We start from the raw sequence: 22,500 nt of genomic DNA, 5'->3' as shown, positions 1-22,500 counted from the left end.
CATCATAAGTGCAAAACAATAGCCAGATTATCCTTAGCAGATTTAGGACCTAAAGGGTGAACAATCATGATCACTCATGGTCCAAACTGGATCTCCCATATCTTCAACCATACACGGTGTGTGTGTGTGTGTGTGTGTCTGTGTGGTATATCTAAACCTTTAAGATCATCGAACAACTGAGGGGTAAGACAAATTATAATTGCGGCCAAGAGTGAAGAGATTTAGTGCATAAAAGCTGCGCTTGCACTGACAGTACCAACAGGAAGCTGAGCAGCCAGACAGGAAGGTAGTGGCGCAATACCTTGGGAAGGTGTTGGTTGCACAATGTTGGCATTATGGACAAGAGCGAAGCGACATGCCACGACAGGAGGAAAAAAGGAAGAAACACACCCATCTACGGTAGTACATTTCCAATTAAAACGGTTATCCAGGAAATTGTGTGCAAGTATGTGATCCTGTGCACTGACACTCATACTGCGACTGCATTCTGGTCTTATGTCTCATAAAACAAAGCTACAGCTAACTTTTTCTGCCACAAAAACACTTTGAACCAAACTGTTTTCACAACATTATGAGGCTTGGAAATGCACCGTTCGATGGCTCCACCACTTTGGAACAGAGAAGGAGCAGGATCGAGGTTTTGAGACGACCAGAACCAGGAATGAGGATGAGGATGGCACTGATGAGAACTTACCAGGCTAGAACATATTTTCTACCAGTGGGAGAAGAGGGACAAATCACATGACACACATAAGAACGCCTGCTGTGACATCACTCCACACAGGCACCCCGTTACACACAACTGACCACGGGTAACAAGAATGGGTTATATGCTCTCTTGACTGCGTAATGAATCAGTTTCTCTACGGTTAGCCTATTTTTCACCTGACATTTCTTTTCAAATCAAAGTCAGTCACAGATTTAAAGGGTACATAATCTAATTACATTCGCCAAGTCTGCCTACATCTACAGCCCTTTATAATACACTTATCTGGGTAGCAGTCCAGCATGACAACTCCTCATGATAAGCAATTAACGCGGAGGTCAAAACCGTGCATCTCCATTCTAATGACCCCCCCTTTACAACCTCGGAACGACTCCCAGCCCTGGATCCAAAAAAACTTGCCATTTTGGAGATGCACGGTTTTGAACCGACAGCAGCGATATGACAACAAATAAGCAATACACACATGGTCTGTTTGTAAGGATTCCAATAAGGTCAAATGAAAGCTCACCATTAATCCGTAGATTTCAGAGGAACTCCTCACTTTAGGTAGGATCTCCATGGGAATATCAAAATATCTGATGGAACCAAACGGAGCAGGTCCCAATGTAAGTGGACTAGCCAAACTGAATATTATAACACACAATTAAAACATCCAAAGTCATTTTCAAAATAATATCATGATGTCAATATCAATGTACTTTGGATGCAGCTGTAATAGTCAGTAATATCTGTTGATTAATACAGGCTGTGTTGTTAAAACTCAATTTAAAGGGGTAGTTCAGAATTTTGAACATAGAGTCTCATTTAGGACTTACCCATAATGTTGTTGACTGAAGGAGGACATTTTCAGCTGATTCCATGCTGTCTTAAACACTCCAAACAAGTAAGGATCGCCCGATAAACTAAACTCCTCATCAAAGTCAGACATATCCCTTTCGAACGTGACTATTGCATCTTGTTGTGTTGATAGTAAGAGAATAGTCCGCTCTTCTGTTCCTTGTTGGTGTGAAGACAATAGTGCCGGCTAGTTACATATCGCTCCGCCTCCCTATTTACAGAGAGAGCCATTTAGGTACGAACAAACAAATTAGTTTGAGTTGGACTTAAAAAATTATGGTATAAAAACTCAAATTAGCCCCTGACAGACTGTCCTCATATTTGATTTGGATGCAGTGTGGAGTGATTAAGTGAGTTTTCTTTGAATGCCAGACGTTTCTTCTGTTACGCTAGCATTAGCATGCCTCGAACTCGCAGGCAGCACAATAAGACGCCTATTTTTCTTACTAAACATGCATCATCTTGCCTACATTGTCCATCTACTACAGAAGCCCCCTTGTTTTTATGCAGTGTTTCCCATAGCCTACGGTTGGGCAATAAGTCTCCTCAACTGCACATTTCAAAGCGTGTGTGAATAGTCTCTGTGCTGGGTAGCAGCCAACAACGAAAGGTTGTGGCTGTCACTAAAGCATTTTCACAGATGTCAGAGCTCTATCTATGGGAAAAAATATTTTTTTCAGCGGATATCTTAGCTAAGATGAGAAGATTGACCTAGGAAAGCAGTTTTGTGTTGTGATATTCCGTTTGGGAAAAGCATGTGATTGCTGGCGCACAGTAGGCTAGGCGCACAGCGGAGGGGAGAAGTGTTCCCTGCTTTCCTCCACTAAATCAGTCTTAAGTCTCCTTTTACTGCACAACAAATACCTACAGTAACAGTCTAGGTCTATAACTAAGGATTGGCCTGTCCTATATAAAGCACAAGGAAGGGGAGTGGTCTTAGCCCACCAGCACATCTTGACAGTGAAGCAAAAAAAAACGAAAAAACGACTGCTCGACTCAGAATCTGTCGACTTAAAGAGTCTCCGACTGACGATTCGACTCGTCAGCTTTCAGGGGTCAACCCTAATTATGGGCAAGTTGCAAATGAGCCTCTATGTCCAAAATTCTGAGCTTCCCCTTTTCACGCCTGAGTGTATATGCATGTCAGGTTTCCCTCGTACTTGCAAAGCTCCGGGTCCCAGTCCAGGGTGTGAATATTGAAGAGCATGGTCCGGCTGGCGTTGGTCACATCAGTGCAGTGGACGCCCCCTTTTTTCCCCCCTGTCAGACACTGCAAGAGGCCAAACACAGAAAACACTGTTAACATGCCAATGTCTGACCACACAGAGAACAGTAGAGAACAGTAGAGAACAGTAGAGACTTCCAGACTCAAAGCAACGCTGTTTATAACATCAGATGCTTGAGGACCAAAGTCCCTCCCAGATAACATCTAAAGAAGCACTTGATGTTTGAGGATTGTAGTTACAAAAACACGTGGGTTTATGGAGACCCTTAGGCCTGACTCGTAGTCGACGTAAACAACGCAAGCTACGTTGTGAACGCAAGCTCCAACATGACTCGAGAGCTTGCGTTCTGTGTTTTGTTTTGTGGAAACACAAGGAATTGCACTATTGCTTGCGTCAAGTGATAAATTTCGGCATGACACACGCAAGGACGCAACGAGATCTTGCGTGGCCTTGCGAAGCTTGCGCTTATTTAGTTTGCGTCGACTATTAATCCGGCTTTAGGCTTTATTCCAAAGCAAAACAAAGAATTTTCATGTTCACTTTACCCTCCCTGCAGATCACAATCAGTTTTATTGCCTGGTAGTTCTGTGATAGATTTTTTTTTTTTTAAATACTTCAAACCTTGGGATCCAAAACTCACCCAGATGAGCCAGGAGTCGATGGTCCCGAACATGGCTCTGTGCTTCAGAACCGCCTGGTGAACCTCGTCCACGTTGTCCATCAGCCAGCGAAGCTTCACGGCGCTGAAGTACGTGCTGATGGGAAGGCCCGTCTTGTGCTGAGCAGAGAGAGCGAGATACAGTAAGAAATCTCTAAAAATGCAATCGATCTATCGTGATTAGGTAGGTGAAAAACATGCTTCTTTATTTGACTGTTAATCATGTTAGATCAGGGATTTTTCGAGCAAGGAAGCATCAGACCATAGGTATGGCGTATGAGGGGAGGGGCTATGAGGGGAGGGGCTAGAGAACAAGGACAATATCAGAACGGGAAACTGGACTTTGAATCCACGGGTCTGATCTCTGTGGACCCCTAGCCTCCCCCCTAGCCTCCTTTCACCTTCAGGTGGTTCTTGTTCCTCCCAGGCGTCTTGTTGATGAGCCTCTCCACCGTCGACTGCGTCCGCAAATCCAGCCACACTGGAGAGAGAACACAGGGATTCAGATTGCATCCATTTCCATTGCTTCAGGTGTTAAACTTCCCACAGCAAAGGCTAGCCAGTGATATGCCCCTCACATACAGTACACTCAAATCAAATCAAACTTTATTTGTATAGCGCATTTCGTACCCAGAGGCAACACAATGCGCTTTACAGAAGAGCAATGGGGGGTGGGGGGGGGGGGGGGGGGGCATAGGTCCCACCCCTACATATTCCAGAGGGAAGCAAAAAAACAGTCCACTAGTGGCGACAAGAAGCTCGGGAGGTAGCTGGGGATCGGAAGGTCCCTGGTTCGATCCCAGCTCCCGACAGCGTATCAAAGTGTCTTTAAGCAAGACACTGAACCCCAAATTGCTTATGGGTGGCACAGTCGCTCAGTGCGTTACACCTTCGACCTCACAGCAAGAAGGTCCTGGGTTCGATTCCCGCATGGGTTATCCCCCAGGAGTTTGCATGTTCTCCCTGGGCTTACTCGGGTTCACACCACATAGAACTCCAATATGAACAACAGGACTTGGACTGAGCAATTGGACTTGGTCCCCCTACTGCTCGCAGCTGCCCTTGGAGGAAGGACAGCATGGATGGGTCAAAGGCAGATATCAAATTTCATATGTTGACCGCATGCGTGTGCCTTTCTGGTCACTGCTTCCTGCATGTGTGTGGGTGTGTCAGTTGCTGTATGGCAGTAAAAATGATTTTCTTTCCTTTCCTAACCTCTACCACCCATATATATCTGTAGATATAAACAGAGATTTCCATACACATTGGATTGGATTCCTTGACACTGTAAACCTAGATAAGAACTAAGGCTGTGTTCCCAATCGTATACTTCTACTTTTTACTACCAAACGTACTACAGCTGCCCCTAGAGAGTACGTACTTTGCACGCAGTACGCATACAATTGGCACATACAAATTTGTCATAACATTGCGCATTTAAATTTGCCCACATCCGTCGCAGTCCATAAAGAAACATTAATCCACAGCTGTCGCAACTCGCACGAGACGGAATTTCCGCTGTGCACAGGATTGTGGGTCAGAATAGCCACTGGTATTTTTGCCATACTGCATGTGGCATACTATGTATTGGGACATACTATTCTTTTTTGGCATACTATATAGTGTGGAACTATGCGATTTGGAACGCGGTCTAAGACATTTTGAATCTCTGAAAGTTTTTCAGAGTAGAACTACATACTTAATACCGGATTAGGGAAATGATTATACCGTAACCTGCTACGTCTTAAATCTAGATTGTAAAGATCAGAACTTACCAATAGCGTTGTAGAGGGGCTCCCCTGTCTCCTTGTCCCAAACCAGGGTGGTCTCTCTCTGGTTGGTCACTCCAATTGCTGAAATGGTCAGAGTATGAGCGCAGGGCAACTAGGACATTCTCCTTCTAGTCTGGTTTCATTTGTGCTTAAATAGACAGGCTGTGTGTGTGTGTGTGTGTGTGTGTCTTCAGACAATATCTGTATCTTTAACATCTTGGTTACAGCTTGGTGTATGATGATATAAGTCAGGGGGAGAGAGGGAGAGAGAGACACAGAGAGAGAGAGAGAGAGAGAGAGAGAGAGAGAGAGAGAGAGAGAGAGAGAGAGAGAGAGCATTACCTTTGATATTGGAGATGTCGATATTGAGCTGAGTAAGTTTCTCACAGGTCCTGTCCATACACTCATATACCGACTGAAGTATCTCTTTGGGATCCTCCTCTACCCAGCTGAACAGAAGACAAACACACATTGACATTCAGATAACACAGGTAAGAACTGAGAGGGGTTTGAGAGAGAGAGAGAGACAGAGAGAGAGAGAGATAGATAGATATAGAGACAGATACTGTAGATAGACAGACAGATAGATAGATAGAGAGAGAGAGAGAGAGAGAGAGAGACAGAGAGAGAGAGACAGAGTGTAGTTTATGTGTACAGTGTAAGCAGTACAGAGCAGCAAGGAAACAATTTGGATACCATTTGTACATTGTGACTGCCATTATACTGACCCTTCTTTAGGGAAACTCTGTTTAATCTCCACCTGGTGATGGCTGAGAAGCTCGGCAGTCTTGGCGTTGAATACCTGCAGACGAAAGAGAGAATGTGGTAAGAGTGAGGATAGAGAGAAAGGAGAGAGTGATGGTGACAAAAGTGAGAATGAGAGGAAGGAGAGAACAAAAAAATCATAGAGCTTGGTAACAGACATGAATATCTACACCTGCCGTTCAATGTGAACCATATCGGACTCCTGTCATCTGAAGAAATGAATGCTTGACCATTCCAGCCCAAACTGGCTTCTATAGAATAGGACAGATGAGGGATGATCGGGGAAGATGGTCAAGGGGAAAAGCTAATGTTACAAACAGAATGAAAGGGGAATGGCCTTTCGTATGAGCTATAGCTCAGCAGGGAGTGACTTACTAGGCTATACAGAGCCCTACAACCCAGGAAGTAAGTATGGAGTATATAAGTAGGTAGTATGGAGTCTCTAAGTAGAAGTATCATCTTAGTAGATGGATAAATAGCTAGCTGAGTGACTAGCTAACTGACCACATGAATGAAGTGAGAAAGCTAGATTAGAGGGATAATTTTGGGTGACACTAATTTAAAAGTTTGCTAGTCCCTGCAAAGACAATTGGCTAATGTCGTGTTTGCTAGCTATCTAGCTACCTAATTGTACAGTATAAATGAATTAAAACTTTCAAAGTCGTTGAAGGAAAACAATAGGAGAGAACGCGTGCAATGTTTCGGAGGGGATCAAGCACAACAACCCGTTAAATTGGATCAAATGAGTGGGCAGTAATAGGGTTATTTAAAGGACGTAGCCTAACGTTAGCTAACTAGCCACTTTGATCGCTAGCTGGACACTGCCGATTCCGACTTACCAAGAACCTCGTCGAGCTTGTGCCCTGGTCGATGGCAGCCACTAGCGGCCCCAGCATAACCCGGTTCGAAGATGCGGCCATGCTACCGTTCATGTGCACAGTGTCCTTCTGGACGGGCAGAAGGAGCTAGCAGCTGCCCGGTGCTTCCTACGCGCTGTCAGGGCGCCTTTCACACCGGCGGTCAACGTAATGACGTCATGACGTAGTATCCCAACCACGTGATCCCAACCGACAACCCTGGTGTATTGTGTTTTGTTCATGTGTATGTATGTATATGTATGTGTATGTATATATATATATATATTGTTATATTTTTTATACATTGCTTCGTATATTTCTGCATCTTTGAATTAAAAAAAAAAAAAAAAGATCCCAACCGACAAATCCGGGGCTCGCGAGCTCCCTCCTCGGCAGATCCTGGCAACGCATCTGTAAAAAAAAACTAGGGAAGGCATTTGTTTTAAATATTCAATATGGCTGACGGGGGAGTAGTGAATCAGAGTGCAGCACCAGGTAAATTTTACATATTCATTTAGAGACAACATTTATCCAGTCGTGTTGATAATGTGACAACAAAGCGAGCCACCAACTAGCTCAGTAGGTAATCCGCTATCAACATAGCTTTAAAATAAAACATAAAACTCCTAATTTTGCCATTTATTTCACGGTTTGTAGCGCTGTCGTTCGCTCGGGAAACAAGGCAGGCTCGAAAGCCATTTTTGGCTAGCCTTTCTTTGTGTGGCTCAGGGTACGCATTGCATATTCATGTCTAAAAAATAACTTACCATATCTTATCCATAATTAAGCAATCACGGATGCGCAAATTGTTGATAGTCAGCTAACATTATCTAGCTAACTAGCTAGCTGGCTAGCTTGCTGCTGTTTTCCGTAAAGAGTCAGCTAATGTTAGTAAAAGCTAGCTAGTCAAGCAACGAGCTATCTGATTAGCTGATGGTTAGCTTTAGACGATCAGCAAGCTAACTTGTTGTTAGCACGCTATGTAACACGTTATTACATGCTAGCTGTGATATGTTAACAGTTAACTACCTACCAACTAGCATTTAGCTAGTATAGTACACACACACACACACACACACACACACACAAACACACGCATGCGGGGAACAGCAGTAGGGGATGTTTAATCAACTAGACGTGGTAGATTGTGCAGTTGAACATTTCGCATAAGCTTTGCTAGCCATTTTCATGGAGAAACTATTAATTAAGTTGAAGGCAATCACTCCATTTATACAACAACGATGACATGCTAGCAACATCAGGACCACAAAATGTGTATTTTCAATCCTGTGTTTGAATGAATGGCTCCAGATCAGATTCAGGCAGTCTGAATCAGGAATGGTTCATTTTCTTTATTGTAAGGAGGCCAGCCAGGTCTTGTCACACAGTCCAGCCAACTAGAGTTCTGTTGGCATCAATTGCTACTCAATGTTAAAATTACACTAGTAGTTTGGTTGATCTAGACTAAACTTTAGTCTCTGGCTAACAAAGCCCACATTCCAAAGGTTTATTTGAGCTAATTTTTCAGCCCGTTCCCCTTGTGCAGACAAGCATTGAAAGAATTTAGGAGCATCATTTTCTTCTTGTCACACTCGGCACTTTCCTGTGGTATGTGATCTTAAGACCACACCTAGGTGTGATATTGTCGCTCCTTTGTATAACGTGGCTCGCCATTACCTTATTTTATTGATGTAGCCTACCAACTAGGGATTGATATTGCATAACTACGTCCTGTATTTACTTTTAAGAAATACGGTTTCAACTTCAATGTAATTAATCATGGTTTGTCACAAGGACTCCAGTGTCTAGTGTAGTTTTTTTCTCCTAGATCTCTGATATTGAATAATTTTGCATGCTTCAATTTGAATATTATTTGAATGCAGAAAATATTCCATCCCTGTCTTTCTTCCTATTTTCTCCCCGACCTCTTTTCCAGTTCTATTTTGCATTAGTCTAGCCTATGCAGTGGGCCTTTCAATAACCAAAGAATTGCCTAATTAATTGCCAAGCTATTATTCAAGGTTATTAGTCTAATTGAAACATTTGCATAATGCATTGTGAGCCAATTTGGTTTAAAGCAATCCCAGTAGAGAGTTTTTTTTTTTTTCCACTTCAAAAGTTTTCTTTGACTCCACTTTCCTCAAAGCAGTAGTCTAGCTTTTCTGGTGCTTTTGAGCCATAATGATATGGACTAAATTAATTTTATTATTAATTCTTGGTTTGTAAGCTGCCATGTATGTTGCACCTAGTGTGTGTATGTTGCCACCTCCCTGGAAGCATTTGGCTGATAGGCTTGCTCTCTCATAGCTAAGTGCTGGAAATACAGGCCCCATAGACCTGGCTTTGAGTGACTTATAAGAATGAAGCAAAGAGGACCTACCATGTCTTTGTTGGAGAGGGGGGGGGGGGGGGGGGTTATGATGGGCTAGGTGAAGGCACATAATAGACTGGAGCGTACCATAAAGCGCTTTCAGACTGCGGTAGTTTTCGTGGGGTACTTTTTACCCCACGAACTATGAACATTTGGGGGTACTAGCGGTGTTCACACCGCAGGAAGGAGGGATGCCACGGCGAGGATTTTTTACCACGACTAATAAACTCATGACAACGTCCATGCGCATCAAATGGTTACATTGGAGCAGCTTTTGTTTGTGTTACACATAAACAGACATGTCAACGAGACATTTATGGGCCTACTTACAGATGCTTTTGAGAACACCGTGGCCAAGTCTATGCAGCGGTGAATGAGCGGTGTATACCCGATCACCGAGTCACACCAATAACCCCAGCAACCCTAGTTGGCGGTGGACTTAATTCCCCCCAAGAAGCCCCCGTTGGGGAGGTAGTACTCTGGCCAGGGGAAGATACTTTGTGGGTGGGGCAGCAAGGCTGATAATTTCTGATTGGCTGAGTAGGAAGCTAATCAGAAATGCAAAGTTGGCTGGTAAAGTTATATTTCAACGGTGTCATGTCTAAATTTACTACGCAAAAAAAAAGAGTCCATGTTTAGCGATCACGTTGATTTTCCAAACGGAATTAATCCCACAAACTGCTCTTTCTAGTGTAATATTGTTGCAACTAAGACATCTGAGGGAGAAAAAAAAAACATTTTCCCATGGACAGATTTAGGTTTATGAGTCTGTGATCACAACCAAAACATTTACGAGTTTGACTGCTTAGAGCATCGCAGGGATTTCTCAAACTAAACTCAATAAATACCATGCGTGTAAACACGAAACTGCCTTCCTAGTTCAATCTTGTAACTAAGACAGCTGCTTGAAATAATTTTTTTATTTTTTTTATTGACAGAAATCCGAGAATGAGTTATTTTCTGTCTCTCGCAGCCCCCCTACGATATAAGTAAGTAAGCAGGCGAGTCTAGTATGCTATAAGTAAGTAAGCAGGCGAGTCACTTGTAGCATTCTTCTGTGTGCAGCGGACGGAGGAGCTTTCACCCCGTGGTCTGAGAACGCCTACAGGGGGAGCTCTAGGGAATAGGGGGTTCTAAGGGGTTTTCCCCACGGGGAAAAGTACAGTGGGCTTTCTGGTCTGAAAGCGCCTAGAGTTCTGCTGGCGGATTACAGGGTCCTGCTCCAAGTTCACTCTGATAACTCATGGTGTTGGAGATACAGGCTCCCATTGACCTGTGAATCATATGGATGTGGCATAGCGGACCCTACCATGGCCTTTCTTTGGGGGGGGGCGCTAGACTGGAGCGTACCATGGTCTTGCTGGCGGAGTACAGGGCCTTGCTGGCGGTGCTGCTGGGTGGGTTGATCCTCTTCTCCTTCTGTCTGCGGTTGCAGAACCAGACGCGGACCACCTCCTTCTCCATGTTGAGCTGGTCCGCTATCTGGGCGACCTCCTCAGAGCTGGGCTTCTGGTTCTGCTACAGGGTGGCGACACACACACGCACACGCACGCACACACACACACACACACACACACACACACACACAGCGCACACACACACACAGCGTGCACACACAGCATATCAGCCAAATGCTTACTGTAATAAGAGGGACAAGAATGTTGTGAACATTGCCAACAACACAAAATGTCTGTGGATATTTGTTTGAGAAATCTAACCTTTAGGTTACCACTATCAAAATGAACTGCAAAATTATAAAAGCAAAATAGACTTTATTGTGCCCACACATTTGCTTGAAGGAAAAAAGAACTATCCAATTAATATGCAAATTAGCTGATAAATATGCATAGAGGTTGTTGAATTATGCAGAAAGCTTTCCCAGCTCTCTCTCTGAAATGAATTGCTCGCAGGACTTCAAAGCCCCGCGCCTCTGCCTAACGAGAAACTGGGGGTGACATTTGCATACAGCTCTAATCAGCTGAATACTGATTAAGCTTCGTTACAGAAGCAGCCAGCTGCATTCTTTGTTTCTGTTCCATTCCAGAGCTGCGGCAGTTAAAGGAAGTAAGGGAGGGAGGGCGAGCACAGGGAGACCGTTCACCACAGCGCGGTTGTGACAGCCAGAGTGTTGCATCGTGAAGATTCGACCCGGTTCTCCTCACACAGAAAGCAACAGAACCATTGTCTAGAAGAGAGCGTAAAAAGAACCCCTGATCAAGGCTTCTCCTGCAGTTAGACGCACCTGCGCCAGCCTAAAGTCTTGCTTTTGGTCGGAAGGTCAAAGGGCACTGTTCTCCCGTTCACCCGGTCGTTGAGTGGGAACTCTCGACACGCCGGATGAGCTGGAGGTTTAACGGTGTAATTGACAGATTACCGTGAATAGGAACCGTATGGAAAATCCGAGCCGTCTTGTAATCCTGTGATCTCTCTCTGCTTCAGACTCTGTGAACCATCTTTCAGCTTCAAATAGCAGCGCAATGGAGAATGTAGATGTAGCCAAAGGTGAGTTGACCTTCTTTTATCATACTGATATCCCAGCTTTCATAAAGGTGAATTGAGTTATTTAATCCCCAATTAATGTGTTGCAAAATTCTCCCCTTTTGTTGCCTTTTTAATTACATTTTTATCCAATCCATTGTTTTATCACAGCTTATTATTCCAATCCACTTGCAGGCCTTTTTCAGTGTGATTTCCATGAAACCACAACCACACAATTAAATACAGCCATTATTTGATATGGGTTGTTTTGAGGTTTTGTAGGTGTGTGGGAATGTGGGAGGATGTGTGTGTGCATGTGCTCTTTAAGCGTCTGACTGATCCCCTCTCATTCCAGACGTCCAAATGAACGGACTGGAAGCTCAGAAGCAGGCGCTGCAGATGACAACCACCTTAACGAATGCACAGTCACAGGCTCTGCTCCAGCAGGTAATAAGAAATTAAATGAAACGCGCACATTACACAAGGATACACACTCACACACACACACACACGCGCTCACCTGCAGATGTATTTAATTCATGATTAAAGCTTATTCAAAGACAGAAGTTGATAGCCTATAGCATCCATCCTCAAAGTCCGGACCCGTTCCGGATCTGGACCGGACCACAACTGTCTCTGGACTCTTGACAAATTATACTTTTCACATTATTATTCCAGAGACATCGCTGCGACTCATCGAGTCGAAATTCTCAGCTTTCTCCTCTGCAAGTAGCACTCCTACTGTGTCCGCTTTGATGGGTTGGTGTTGGCAGTGTTGCCAGATTAGGAGGTTTTCCACCCATGTGAGCCACCTTTGATCACATTGGGCGGTTGGGAAGCTGTCAATCTGATTGGGATCATGTTGACAACGCACATCATGTGTTGACATCGCAGATGAAGAGTTGACAGAGCAACTATCGTTCGTTTCGTCTGCAGTTAGCTAGCTAGTAGCTAGCCTAAAGTCAGTTTTAGCCTCAGTTATTTTGAACGTAAATCAATTTAGTGTAGCTAAAATGGCATGTTCAAAGGTGGCCAAAAGAAAGGTCGACAGGGAAAATGGGCAATTCAAAGATGAATGGATTGAAAAATATGCCTTTATCCTCCCTCCAACAAGCACCAAACCGATGTGCTTAATACGGCAAGAAACGCTAGCTTTTGTGGAGTGACAATTTGAAACGTCACTATGAAACAAAACATAGTCATTTTGAAGTGACCATTCCTCAGAATTCAAAGATAAGAACCAGAAAAATCGTCATATCAAGCCGCAAGCAGAATTCTTGCTACATCTATGTCGCAGTGAGAAAAAGGAACAGAATGTTCACTCAGTGCCGTGGGTGTTGGGTACACACAAGGAGCCATTCTCTGATGCAGAAATAACTATAAATGGTGCTTAGAGAGCAAAGACCTCTGCCCCTGAGGTGGCCCATGATACACCTCTCTACCGAGTTTCATAAAAATCGGTATGGTCAATTTTGTGTAATCATAGTCCAAAAAAATGAATGGCCAGTCCTGCTGTGTTTGGGCGGCCCTTGGACCCGACCTGTGATTTGCATCCGCTCCAAGATTTAAGGGGTTGTAAGTTGGCCCATGCGACACCCCTCCAACAAGTTTCATGAAAATCAGTCGGGTAGTTTTTGAGTAATCTTGGTTAAAAAAAATGAATAGAGGTGAATGGCCGGTGGCGACCTGTGGACCCCCGGGTTCTGCTCCAGAATGTATGGGTTCTAAGCTGGACCATGCTACACCCTCCCACCGAGTTTCGTGAAAATCGGTCCAGTAGTTTTTGCGTAATTCTGCTAACAAACACGCACACGCACGCATGCCACCGAAAACATTACCTCTTGCCCTACGCTGTCACTGGGGTGGAGGTAATTAACGAACGTGTGACTGAAGTGATGGAGACTGTGTTTGAAGGCAGGAAATGACAAAAAATCAAGAAAATCCCCCTCAGCTCAGATTTCGCAGCAACCAGACTGCCTTCTCTCATTAGGTATTTAACAGTGTATTCTACTATAGGAGAGGAGATTAGAGGAGAGGGGAGGAGACGGGAGGAGACAGGAGGAGACAGGAGGAGAGGAGAGGAGACAGGATGAGAGGAGAGGAGACAGGAGGGGAGGAGATGAGACAGGAGGAGATTAGAGCAGACAGGAGGGGAAGACACAGGAGGGGAGGAGACAGGAGGAGAGGAGACGAGGGGAGGAGAGGAGACGAGGGGAGGAGAGGAGACGAGGAGGAGAGGAGACGAGGGGGAGGAGAGGAGACAGGAGGAGAGGAGACGAGGGGAGGAGAGGAGACAGGAGGAGAGGAGACGAGGGGAGGAGAGGAACCACCTGTTTGGTCACAGGTCTGATGCTCGGACCACTGGTTCACCTGCTGCCCCAGTAGCTGTAACACATAACAGTTACATTCTTTCAATATTTAAGATGTTACATTGTGTTCCTTGACTACACAGCCCTGCTAGTGAACATGTAGGCCTATTACAAATGTGCCGCTCAATGGGGTGCCGAGAGTTGCCATGGAGACTGCACTGGCAACTGCCATGTTGCCTTGGCACCCGGGCACAGTCTGAAAAGAGATGGCTTGGCACGCCTTGGCACCCCTCATTTTCCAGAGGAGAAAAAAAGCAGGGGGAGTAATCTCCACAGTATGCTAATGAGCCCCTCTCAACCGACGCCCAGAAAACAGGTGGTGGATCAGTATGCAAATGCATGCAGATTTAATGTACAGTAGACGTCACGCGTCGCATAACCAAGGGTTTAATATTCATAAAAGTACTCTCGTCGCACTCTGCCTTGATATCCCTGTAGGTTGCGGCGGCAGACTTAATGAGGCACGCTGTCCATCTTTCTCTTTGCAATCGAATTCTGAGGCCTCGCTGGAAAAAATGGTCTCTGATTTCCTCGTTCTCTCCCGCTCTCTCTCTCTCACTCCCCACCTCTGTCCCCCTCTCCCTCTCTCCCCCTCCCCACCTCTCTCCCTCTCTCCCTCCCTCCCTCTCTCTTTCTTTCTCTCTCACTCCCCACCTCCCTCTCTCTCTCTCACTTCCTACCTACCTCCCTCTCTCCCCCCCCTCTCCCTCCCTCCCTTTCTCCCCCCCCTCTCCCTCCCTCCCTTTCTCTCTCCGCTCCCTCCCAACCTCTCTCTCCCTCCCTTCCTCTCTCTTTCTTTCTCTCTCTCACTCCCCACCTCCCTCTCTCTCTCTCTCTCTCCCTCCCTCCCTCTCTCTCTCTCTCTCCCTCCCCCTCTCTCTCTCCCCTCCCTCTCTCCCCTCCCTCCCTACCTCTCTCTCTCCTTCCCTCCCTCCCTCTCTCTCTCTCCCTCCCTCCCTCCCTCCATCTCCCTCCCTCCCTCCCTCCATCTCCCTGTCCGTCAGCTGACCCTGGCTCCGATGCAGCAGCAGCTGTTCCTCCACCAGGCCCAGGCGCAGCTCCTGGCCGCCGCTGTCCAGCAGCACTCGGCCTCCCAGCAGAGCAGCACCACCGGGGCGGCCATCTCCGCCTCCGCCGCCACGCCCATCACCCAGCTGCCCCTGTCCCAGCCCCTCCACATCACTCAGGTGAGCGCCGGCGCCGTACCATCCCCCCACGCTTCGTTAACGCCGCGCCAGCGCCGGAGAAAGGTCCGGCCGGACTCGTTACCGTTCGGGAATAGAGGGGGGGGGGGGGGGGGGGGGTCAAAGGTCTTCGGCGGAGCGGTTGTTTATAGGCTGTCGCGCCGCTGCGCTGGACGGTTGCTCTTTTGCACGGTCACGATTGAATCAGCAGATGTCAGCCCGATCGGATTCAATCTCCGTTCAATCCAATCCAACTTTATTTACAGAGCACATTTAAAAACGACAGGGTTGACCAAAGTGCTCAATTAAACACAGATCGCCACTGATTGGGCAGTAATCAATCAATCAATCAAAGCTTTATTTATATAGCGCATTTCATACCCAGAGGCAACACAATGCGCTTTACAGAGAACAAGGGAGGTGGGCATACGACCCACTCTCTACATATTCCAGAGGGAAGCAAAAAAACTAATCACCCGGGGGCCAGATAAGTGAGCTGTAAAAATTCTTCCCTGACCCCTCTCAACAAGGCGATCGAGCAAGCTCCAGGAGTATGTTTGTCTACCGGCTAAGAACATTTATGAAGCAATACATTGCATTGAATTACATTTCAGAGTGAGAGAGGCTAAAAGCATCATAGGAGAGAGAATATTCTATGGACATGCTACATCATCCACAGTAGACACAGGGGTATCTATCGGACTTCGGGAGGTCTGCTGGTGACAGTGGGGCATCCACTGGACCTGGTTAGAAGATAGGAGGGAGAGAGAGAGGCACCAGGGAGAGGGAAGGCAGAGGGAAGGCAGAGCAGGGTTAGTAGCACATAGAGTCATTCAGACCACACAGATATTGAAATGACAAGGTTTATTCCCAAAACCTACATCCGTTGAGTCGGACTAGGCCGTATGCCACACACACACACACGCACGCTTACACGGCCGATCTTAACTGCCCTCATAAGAGTTAAGCTGTACTGCGCCCCCTTTAAATGACAATGCTCGTTTTTGACAACCTGGACCTTATTTATGGCATTTTATAAGACGTTTGACTCACCGAGATCACTTTGGTGTAATTCGGAGGCAGTTAGAAGAAATGTAAAATCCAGCGCGAGCCAAGTATATCCATGTAATGGCGGCGGACAGGGCACTGAGAATACAGCTTCTAAAAAATATATTTTCTGCCGCGAAACGGTTGTTTTCATCAATCTGTCTTTATGAATCGCTAGTTGTGCTTACATAGAGCGTAGGCCTGTTGTGGTTTTTCACATGCCTCTGTAATATGATCTTTAGAAACGAAATAGCTTCCCCACTTTCTAGAAAATAGATTTTTTAGAAGCTGCATTCTCAGTTATCTCGGTGAGTGAAACGTCTTATAATATGCCGTAAATAAGGTCCAGGTTGTCAAAAACGAGCATTCTCCTTTAAGGTGACGCCAAATAAATACACCCGTTCTCTGATGAATAGAAGTTCTAATCAATTGTGTTCTGATCTGTTATTCTCTGTTCTATTCCATTGGATTGTTGTTCTGTTTAAGCCTGTATTTCACTCTAACCCGTTGTTTTCCATTCCACTCTTATCTGATCATCTCTCTCTCCGCTAGCAGCTTCAGCAGCAGGGCCTGCCGCAGTTTGTGTTGGTTCAGCCGGGCCACCCAATCACCACTCAGCCCACCCAGTTCATCATCTCCCAGAATGCACAGGGACAAACCAGTAGGTGGCGCCGGTCATGCACACACACACCGGACCTGGGTTGAAATGCGAAATGATTTCAATGACGTATCTGTGCTTGATTTGTTCTTGTACAATGGAATCTGGGGGTTGTCCCCACTTATATAGACCCCAATCTGGTGACACTCCAGGCGAACTCAAGCAAGTGCAGTAATTGGAAGGATTTCAAGTAGTGTTTCCACCCAGGTCGGACGCACAAGCTGAGAAGCCACACTCCGCTCTTATAGTGTGATTGAGAGCGCCCGGTAGTACTTGGCCCTCTGTACCACTTCCTGCCCCCTTCTCTGATCCGCTGACCCCTCTCTCCTCCTCTTCCTCCCTCGCTCCTCTTCCTCCCACTCTCCTCCTCCTCCTCCATCTCTCCTCCCTCTCCTCCTCTTCCTCCCTCTCTCCTCCTCCCTCTCTCCTCCTCTCCTCCCTCACTCCTTCTCTTCCTCCCTCTCTCCTCCTCCCTCTCTCCTCCTCTCCTCCCTCACTCCTTCTCTTCCTCCCTCTCTCCTCCTCCCTCTCTCCTCCTCCTCCTCCTCCCTCACTCCTCCTCCTCCTCCTCCCTCTCTCCTCCCTCCTCCAGGTCTCCAGGCGCTCCCAGCCCAGCCCTTCCTCACCCAGCTACCTCAGAGCCAAGCCAGCCTCCTGCAGAACCACACCAGCATCGCTCTCACCACACAGGTCAGCGCGCCCCCCTCATCATCATCATCATCATCCTCCTCCATCATCATCACATCAGAGGAAGCAGTCACTCACTAGTCCCACTGCGATGGGGTTTAAAATCTGAATCTGTCTCTGTATCTATCTATCCAGCCGTCCACGCCCACGCGGACCATAGCGTCCACGCCCGCCCGGACCATCGCCGCCAACCCCTCCCAGGTCATCTCCCACTGCCCGACCCCGCCCATCAAGCGCATGGACACGCCCTGTCTGGATGACGTCAGCGAGCTGGAGGAGCTGGAGCTGTTCGCCAAGGCCTTCAAACAGAGGAGGATCAAACTGGGCTTCACTCAGGTGTGTGTGTGTGGGTGTGGGGGGGGTGTGTGTGGGTGTGTGTGTGTGTGTGGGTGGGTGGGTGGGTGGGTGGGTGTGGGGTGTGTGTGGAGGGTTGTGAAAAGGTAAGCGAGTTGGATGAGAAAAATGGGGGAAGTTGAAGCGTTGGTGTAGTGGGTGTGTCTGTCTAGTCAAACTGCTAACCACTTCTGGAACCCCCCCCCCTCCCTCGCTCTCCTCCCTCTTGTACCACTGTGCCCCCCCCCCCCCATCCCCACCCCCCTCCCAGGGAGATGTGGGCCTGGCCATGGGAAAGCTGTACGGGAACGACTTCAGCCAGACCACCATATCTCGCTTCGAGGCTCTCAACCTGAGCTTCAAGAACATGTGCAAGCTCAAGCCCCTGCTGGAGAAGTGGCTCAACGACGCAGGTCAGTCTTCACGGGGGCGGCAACGATATATCAGTTCAGTTTCAGTTTATTTTATTTGTTAGAGAGGGACAATGTACATTAAGAAACATTTTCTAAAATAGAATGCAAATGTACCCAATTGTAGCCAAAAGGCTAGTTTACATTGGCAGTCCCCCTGTCGGAAATAATCGGCTAGTACTTAGTAAAAAGATTAAAACGCAAGTACAAACACATTAGCAATAACACATATATAATTCAACCCTTGCAATATACACAGTTCATCCCCACATAGTATACACATCAGTGTTCACATCTTTGATTATCTATCAACCAGTTCCTAAGATTATATTTGAAGGCATTGAATGAAATGGACTCTCTAAAGTTCTGTGGGATGTTATTCCACTCAGGCGCTGTTTTATAAGAGAAAACCGATGCCCAAATGCGCTCTTTCTAAACGGGATTTGCCTTGCCCCCCCCCCGTGCAGAACATGTGAATTCCGAGTCGAGCCCCAGCCCCCTGGCCTCTCACGGCTCCCCCAGCCTGGCCACGGAGCTGCTCAACCGCCGCCGCAAGAAACGGACCAGCATCGACACAAACATCCGCATCGCCCTGGAGAAGAGCTTCCTGGAGGTAGAGAAACTAAACCCCACAGACCCCCCCCAACTAAACCCCCCAGACCCCCCCAACTAAACCCCCCAGACCCCCCCAACTAAACCCCCCAGACCCCCCCAACTAAACCCCCCAGACCCCCCCAACTAAACCCCCCAGACCCCCCAACTAAACCCCCCAGACCCCCCAACTAAACCCCCCAGACCCCCCCAACTAAACCCCCCAGACCCCCCCCAACTAAACCCCCCAGACCCCCCCCAACTAAACCCCACAGACCCCCCCCGCCCCCCAACTAAACCCCCCAGACCCCCCCAACTAAACCCCCCAGACCCCCCCAACTAAACCCCCCAGACCCCCCCAACTAAACCCCACAGACCCCCCCCCGCCCCCCAACTAAACCCCCCAGACCCCCCCAACTAAACCCCACAGACCCCCCCCCGCCCCCCAACTAAACCCCACAGACACCCCCAACTAAACCCCACAGACCCCCCCAACTAAACCCCACAGACCCCCCCAACTAAACCCCACAGACCCCCCCAACTAAACCCCCCAGACCCCCCCAACTAAACCCCCCAGACCCCCCCAACTAAACCCCACAGACCCCCCCAACTAAACCCCACAGATCCCCCCCAACTAAACCCCACAGACCCCCCCAACTAAACCCCACAGACCCCCCCAACTAAACCCCTCAGACCCCCCCAACTAAACCCCACAGACCCCCCCCTCGCCCCCCAACTAAACCCCACAGACCCCCCCAACTAAACCCCACAGATCCCCCCCAACTAAACCCCACAGACCCCCCCAACTAAACCCCTCAGACCCCCCCAACTAAACCCCACAGACCCCCCCCTCGCCCCCCAACTAAACCCCTCAGACCCCCCCAACTAAACCCCACAGACCCCCCCCTCGCCCCCCAACTAAACCCCTCAGACCCCCCCAACTAAACCCCACAGACCCCCCCCTCGCCCCCCAACTAAACCCCACAGACCCCCCCAACTAATCCCACATGATCAAGCTGCCTAAATAAGAGTCATCTGATCTATGTTGTGAATATATAACGACTAACTAATGCTAATTGTACCCACAATGCACCTAACCCCCCGATACTAACCTATGAGAATCCTAACATTTAGAACAAGCGCCAGAAGAACGACTAAACACCTCAAGCTCTGAACTCTGGATTGAGGATGTAGAATGTTTCCTGAGTAGAATAGACGAGACTTTTACTGAGACACTAGAATAGACGAGACTTTTACTGAGACACTAGAATAGACGAGACTTTTACTGAGACACCGGGCATAGTTTGTCTCGCCCCCGATCTTCCCTAGAGGGGCTGGCAAGACAGGGAGGTCACAATTTCCGTCTGTATGACTTTCATCTGCGCCACAGGTGTGTATTTGTTAATGTTTTTATCCAATCAAATTGCTTTGGGCAGGTGCAGCCTGTTAAAGTATAGCTTGGAAGAATGGAGGCTGAAGATCAAGGTCACATGGTCGTAACGCCCCGATAACAATAAGAAACTGGTCCAAGTCTGTAGGGCTGCTATTAAGAGTCATTAAGAGGCTGACTTTGCAGCAGGGATAGTGGTTGTGAATGCTTGAGAGCAACCAAGAGAGAACAGACCCCAATAATGATAGGAAATAATGTTGCTTTTGGGGAGGTACAGGTGGCTGTCGGTAGGCAACTTAATGAAATTCATTTGCAGGCCTACAGATGGATGTGACATGGCAAACATGCAGCACAAGTAGGCTACTGTCTGAATTGTCGTTTTGTAACCGTTTCATCCCACCCTGATTGTAAAGATTCAGATTACCAGACCACTTAGGCTCCCTGTCTGAACACATTCCACACCCTTTGTAGTCCCAACCTCAAAGATCCCCAGATCACCAGGTCACTCAGCCTACCTGTCTGAACACCTTCCAAACGACCCCAACCCTCTGTCTCTCCCTGTGACATCATGAACATTAGAACACTACACTCTCTCCCTGTGACATCATGAACATTAGAACACAACCCTCTCTCTCCCTGTGACATCATGAACATTAGAACACAACCCTCTCTCTCTCCCTGTGACATCCTGAACATTAGAACACAACCCTCTCTCTCCCTGTGACATCATGAACATTAGAACACTACACTCTCTCTCTCCCTGTGACATCATGAACATTAGAACACTACACTCTCTCTCTCCCTGTGACATCATGAACATTAGAACACAACCCTCTCTCTCCCTGTGACATCATGAACATTAGAACACAACCCTCTCTCTCCCTGTGACATCCTGAACATTAGAACACAACCCTCTCTCTCCCTGTGACATCATGAACATTAGAACACAACCCTCTCTCTCTCCCTGTGACATCATGAACATTAGAACACTACACTCTCTCTCTCCCTGTGACATCATGAACATTAGAACACAACCCTCTCTCTCCCTGTGACATCCTGAACATTAGAACACTACACTCTCTCCCTGTGACATCATGAACATTAGAACACAACCCTCTCTCTCTCCCTGTGACATCATGAACATTAGAACACAACCCTCTCTCTCCCTGTGACATCATGAACATTAGAACACAACCCTCTCTCTCCCTGTGACATCATGAACATTAGAACACAACCCTCTCTCTCCCTGTGACATCATGAACATTAGAACACTACACTCTCTCCCTGTGACATCATGAACATTAGAACACTACACTCTCTCTCCCTGTGACATCATGAACATTAGAACACAACCCTCTCTCTCCCTGTGACATCATGAACATTAGAACACTACACTCTCTCTCCCTGTGACATCATGAACATTAGAACACAACCCTCTCTCTCCCTGTGACATCATGAACATTAGAACACTACACTCTCTCCCTGTGACATCATGAACATTAGAACACAACCCTCTCTCTCCCTGTGACATCATGAACATTAGAACACTACACTCTCTCCCTGTGACATCCTGAACATTAGAACACTACACTCTCTCTCCCTGTGACATCATGAACTCTCCCTGTGACATCATGAACATTAGAACACAACCCTCTCTCTCTCCCTGTGACATCATGAACATTAGAACACAACCCTCTCTCTCTCCCTGTGACATCATGAACATTAGAACACTACACTCTCTCTCCCTGTGACATCATGAACATTAGAACACAACCCTCTCTCTCCCTGTGACATCATGAACATTAGAACACTACACTCTCTCCCTGTGACATCATGAACATTAGAACACAACCCTCTCTCTCCCTGTGACATCATGAACATTAGAACACTACACTCTCTCCCTGTGACATCCTGAACATTAGAACACTACACTCTCTCTCCCTGTGACATCATGAACTCTCCCTGTGACATCATGAACATTAGAACACAACCCTCTCTCTCTCCCTGTGACATCATGAACATTAGAACACAACCCTCTCTCTCTCCCTGTGACATCATGAACATTAGAACACAACCCTCTCTCTCCCTGTGACATCCTGAACATTAGAACACTACACTCTCTCTCTCCCTGTGACATCAT

The 22,500-nt window shown here is 47.2% G+C and overlaps 2 protein-coding genes across 2 annotated transcripts in view; one reads left to right on the top strand and one right to left on the bottom strand.

The window, feature by feature from the left end:
• The window catches only part of LOC311309973 (glycerol kinase), a gene marked incomplete at its 5' end in the record, with an annotated part of 18,329 nt that extends 11,412 nt beyond the window's left edge, over nucleotides 1–6,917 (bottom strand). The window contains 9 exons of the mRNA XM_084439341.1: nucleotides 695–712; nucleotides 1,236–1,302; nucleotides 2,725–2,834; nucleotides 3,431–3,568; nucleotides 3,850–3,929; nucleotides 5,224–5,301; nucleotides 5,563–5,669; nucleotides 5,949–6,022; nucleotides 6,825–6,917. Of these exons, the coding sequence (XP_084295467.1) occupies nucleotides 695–712; nucleotides 1,236–1,302; nucleotides 2,725–2,834; nucleotides 3,431–3,568; nucleotides 3,850–3,929; nucleotides 5,224–5,301; nucleotides 5,563–5,669; nucleotides 5,949–6,022; nucleotides 6,825–6,917 (765 nt within the window). The remainder of the gene's footprint in view (nucleotides 1–694; nucleotides 713–1,235; nucleotides 1,303–2,724; nucleotides 2,835–3,430; nucleotides 3,569–3,849; nucleotides 3,930–5,223; nucleotides 5,302–5,562; nucleotides 5,670–5,948; nucleotides 6,023–6,824) is intronic.
• A 4,737-nt stretch (nucleotides 6,918–11,654) lies between these two features.
• The window catches only part of pou2f1a (POU class 2 homeobox 1a), a gene marked incomplete at its 3' end in the record, with an annotated part of 15,688 nt that continues 4,842 nt past the window's right edge, over nucleotides 11,655–22,500 (top strand). Inside the window, exons 1-8 of the mRNA XM_084440117.1 lie at nucleotides 11,655–11,715; nucleotides 12,047–12,138; nucleotides 15,065–15,247; nucleotides 16,847–16,952; nucleotides 17,542–17,639; nucleotides 17,772–17,972; nucleotides 18,241–18,382; nucleotides 18,847–18,992. Of these exons, the coding sequence (XP_084296243.1) occupies nucleotides 11,691–11,715; nucleotides 12,047–12,138; nucleotides 15,065–15,247; nucleotides 16,847–16,952; nucleotides 17,542–17,639; nucleotides 17,772–17,972; nucleotides 18,241–18,382; nucleotides 18,847–18,992 (993 nt within the window). The 5' untranslated portion in view covers nucleotides 11,655–11,690. The remainder of the gene's footprint in view (nucleotides 11,716–12,046; nucleotides 12,139–15,064; nucleotides 15,248–16,846; nucleotides 16,953–17,541; nucleotides 17,640–17,771; nucleotides 17,973–18,240; nucleotides 18,383–18,846; nucleotides 18,993–22,500) is intronic.

The sequence above is a fragment of the Borostomias antarcticus genome, assembly GCF_949987555.1.
Source record: "Borostomias antarcticus genome assembly, chromosome: 6".
NCBI classification, from domain to species: Eukaryota; Metazoa; Chordata; class Actinopteri; order Stomiiformes; family Stomiidae; genus Borostomias; species Borostomias antarcticus.
Note: the sequence above shows the minus strand (reverse complement) of the source record. Positions and strands in the feature narration are given on the sequence as shown.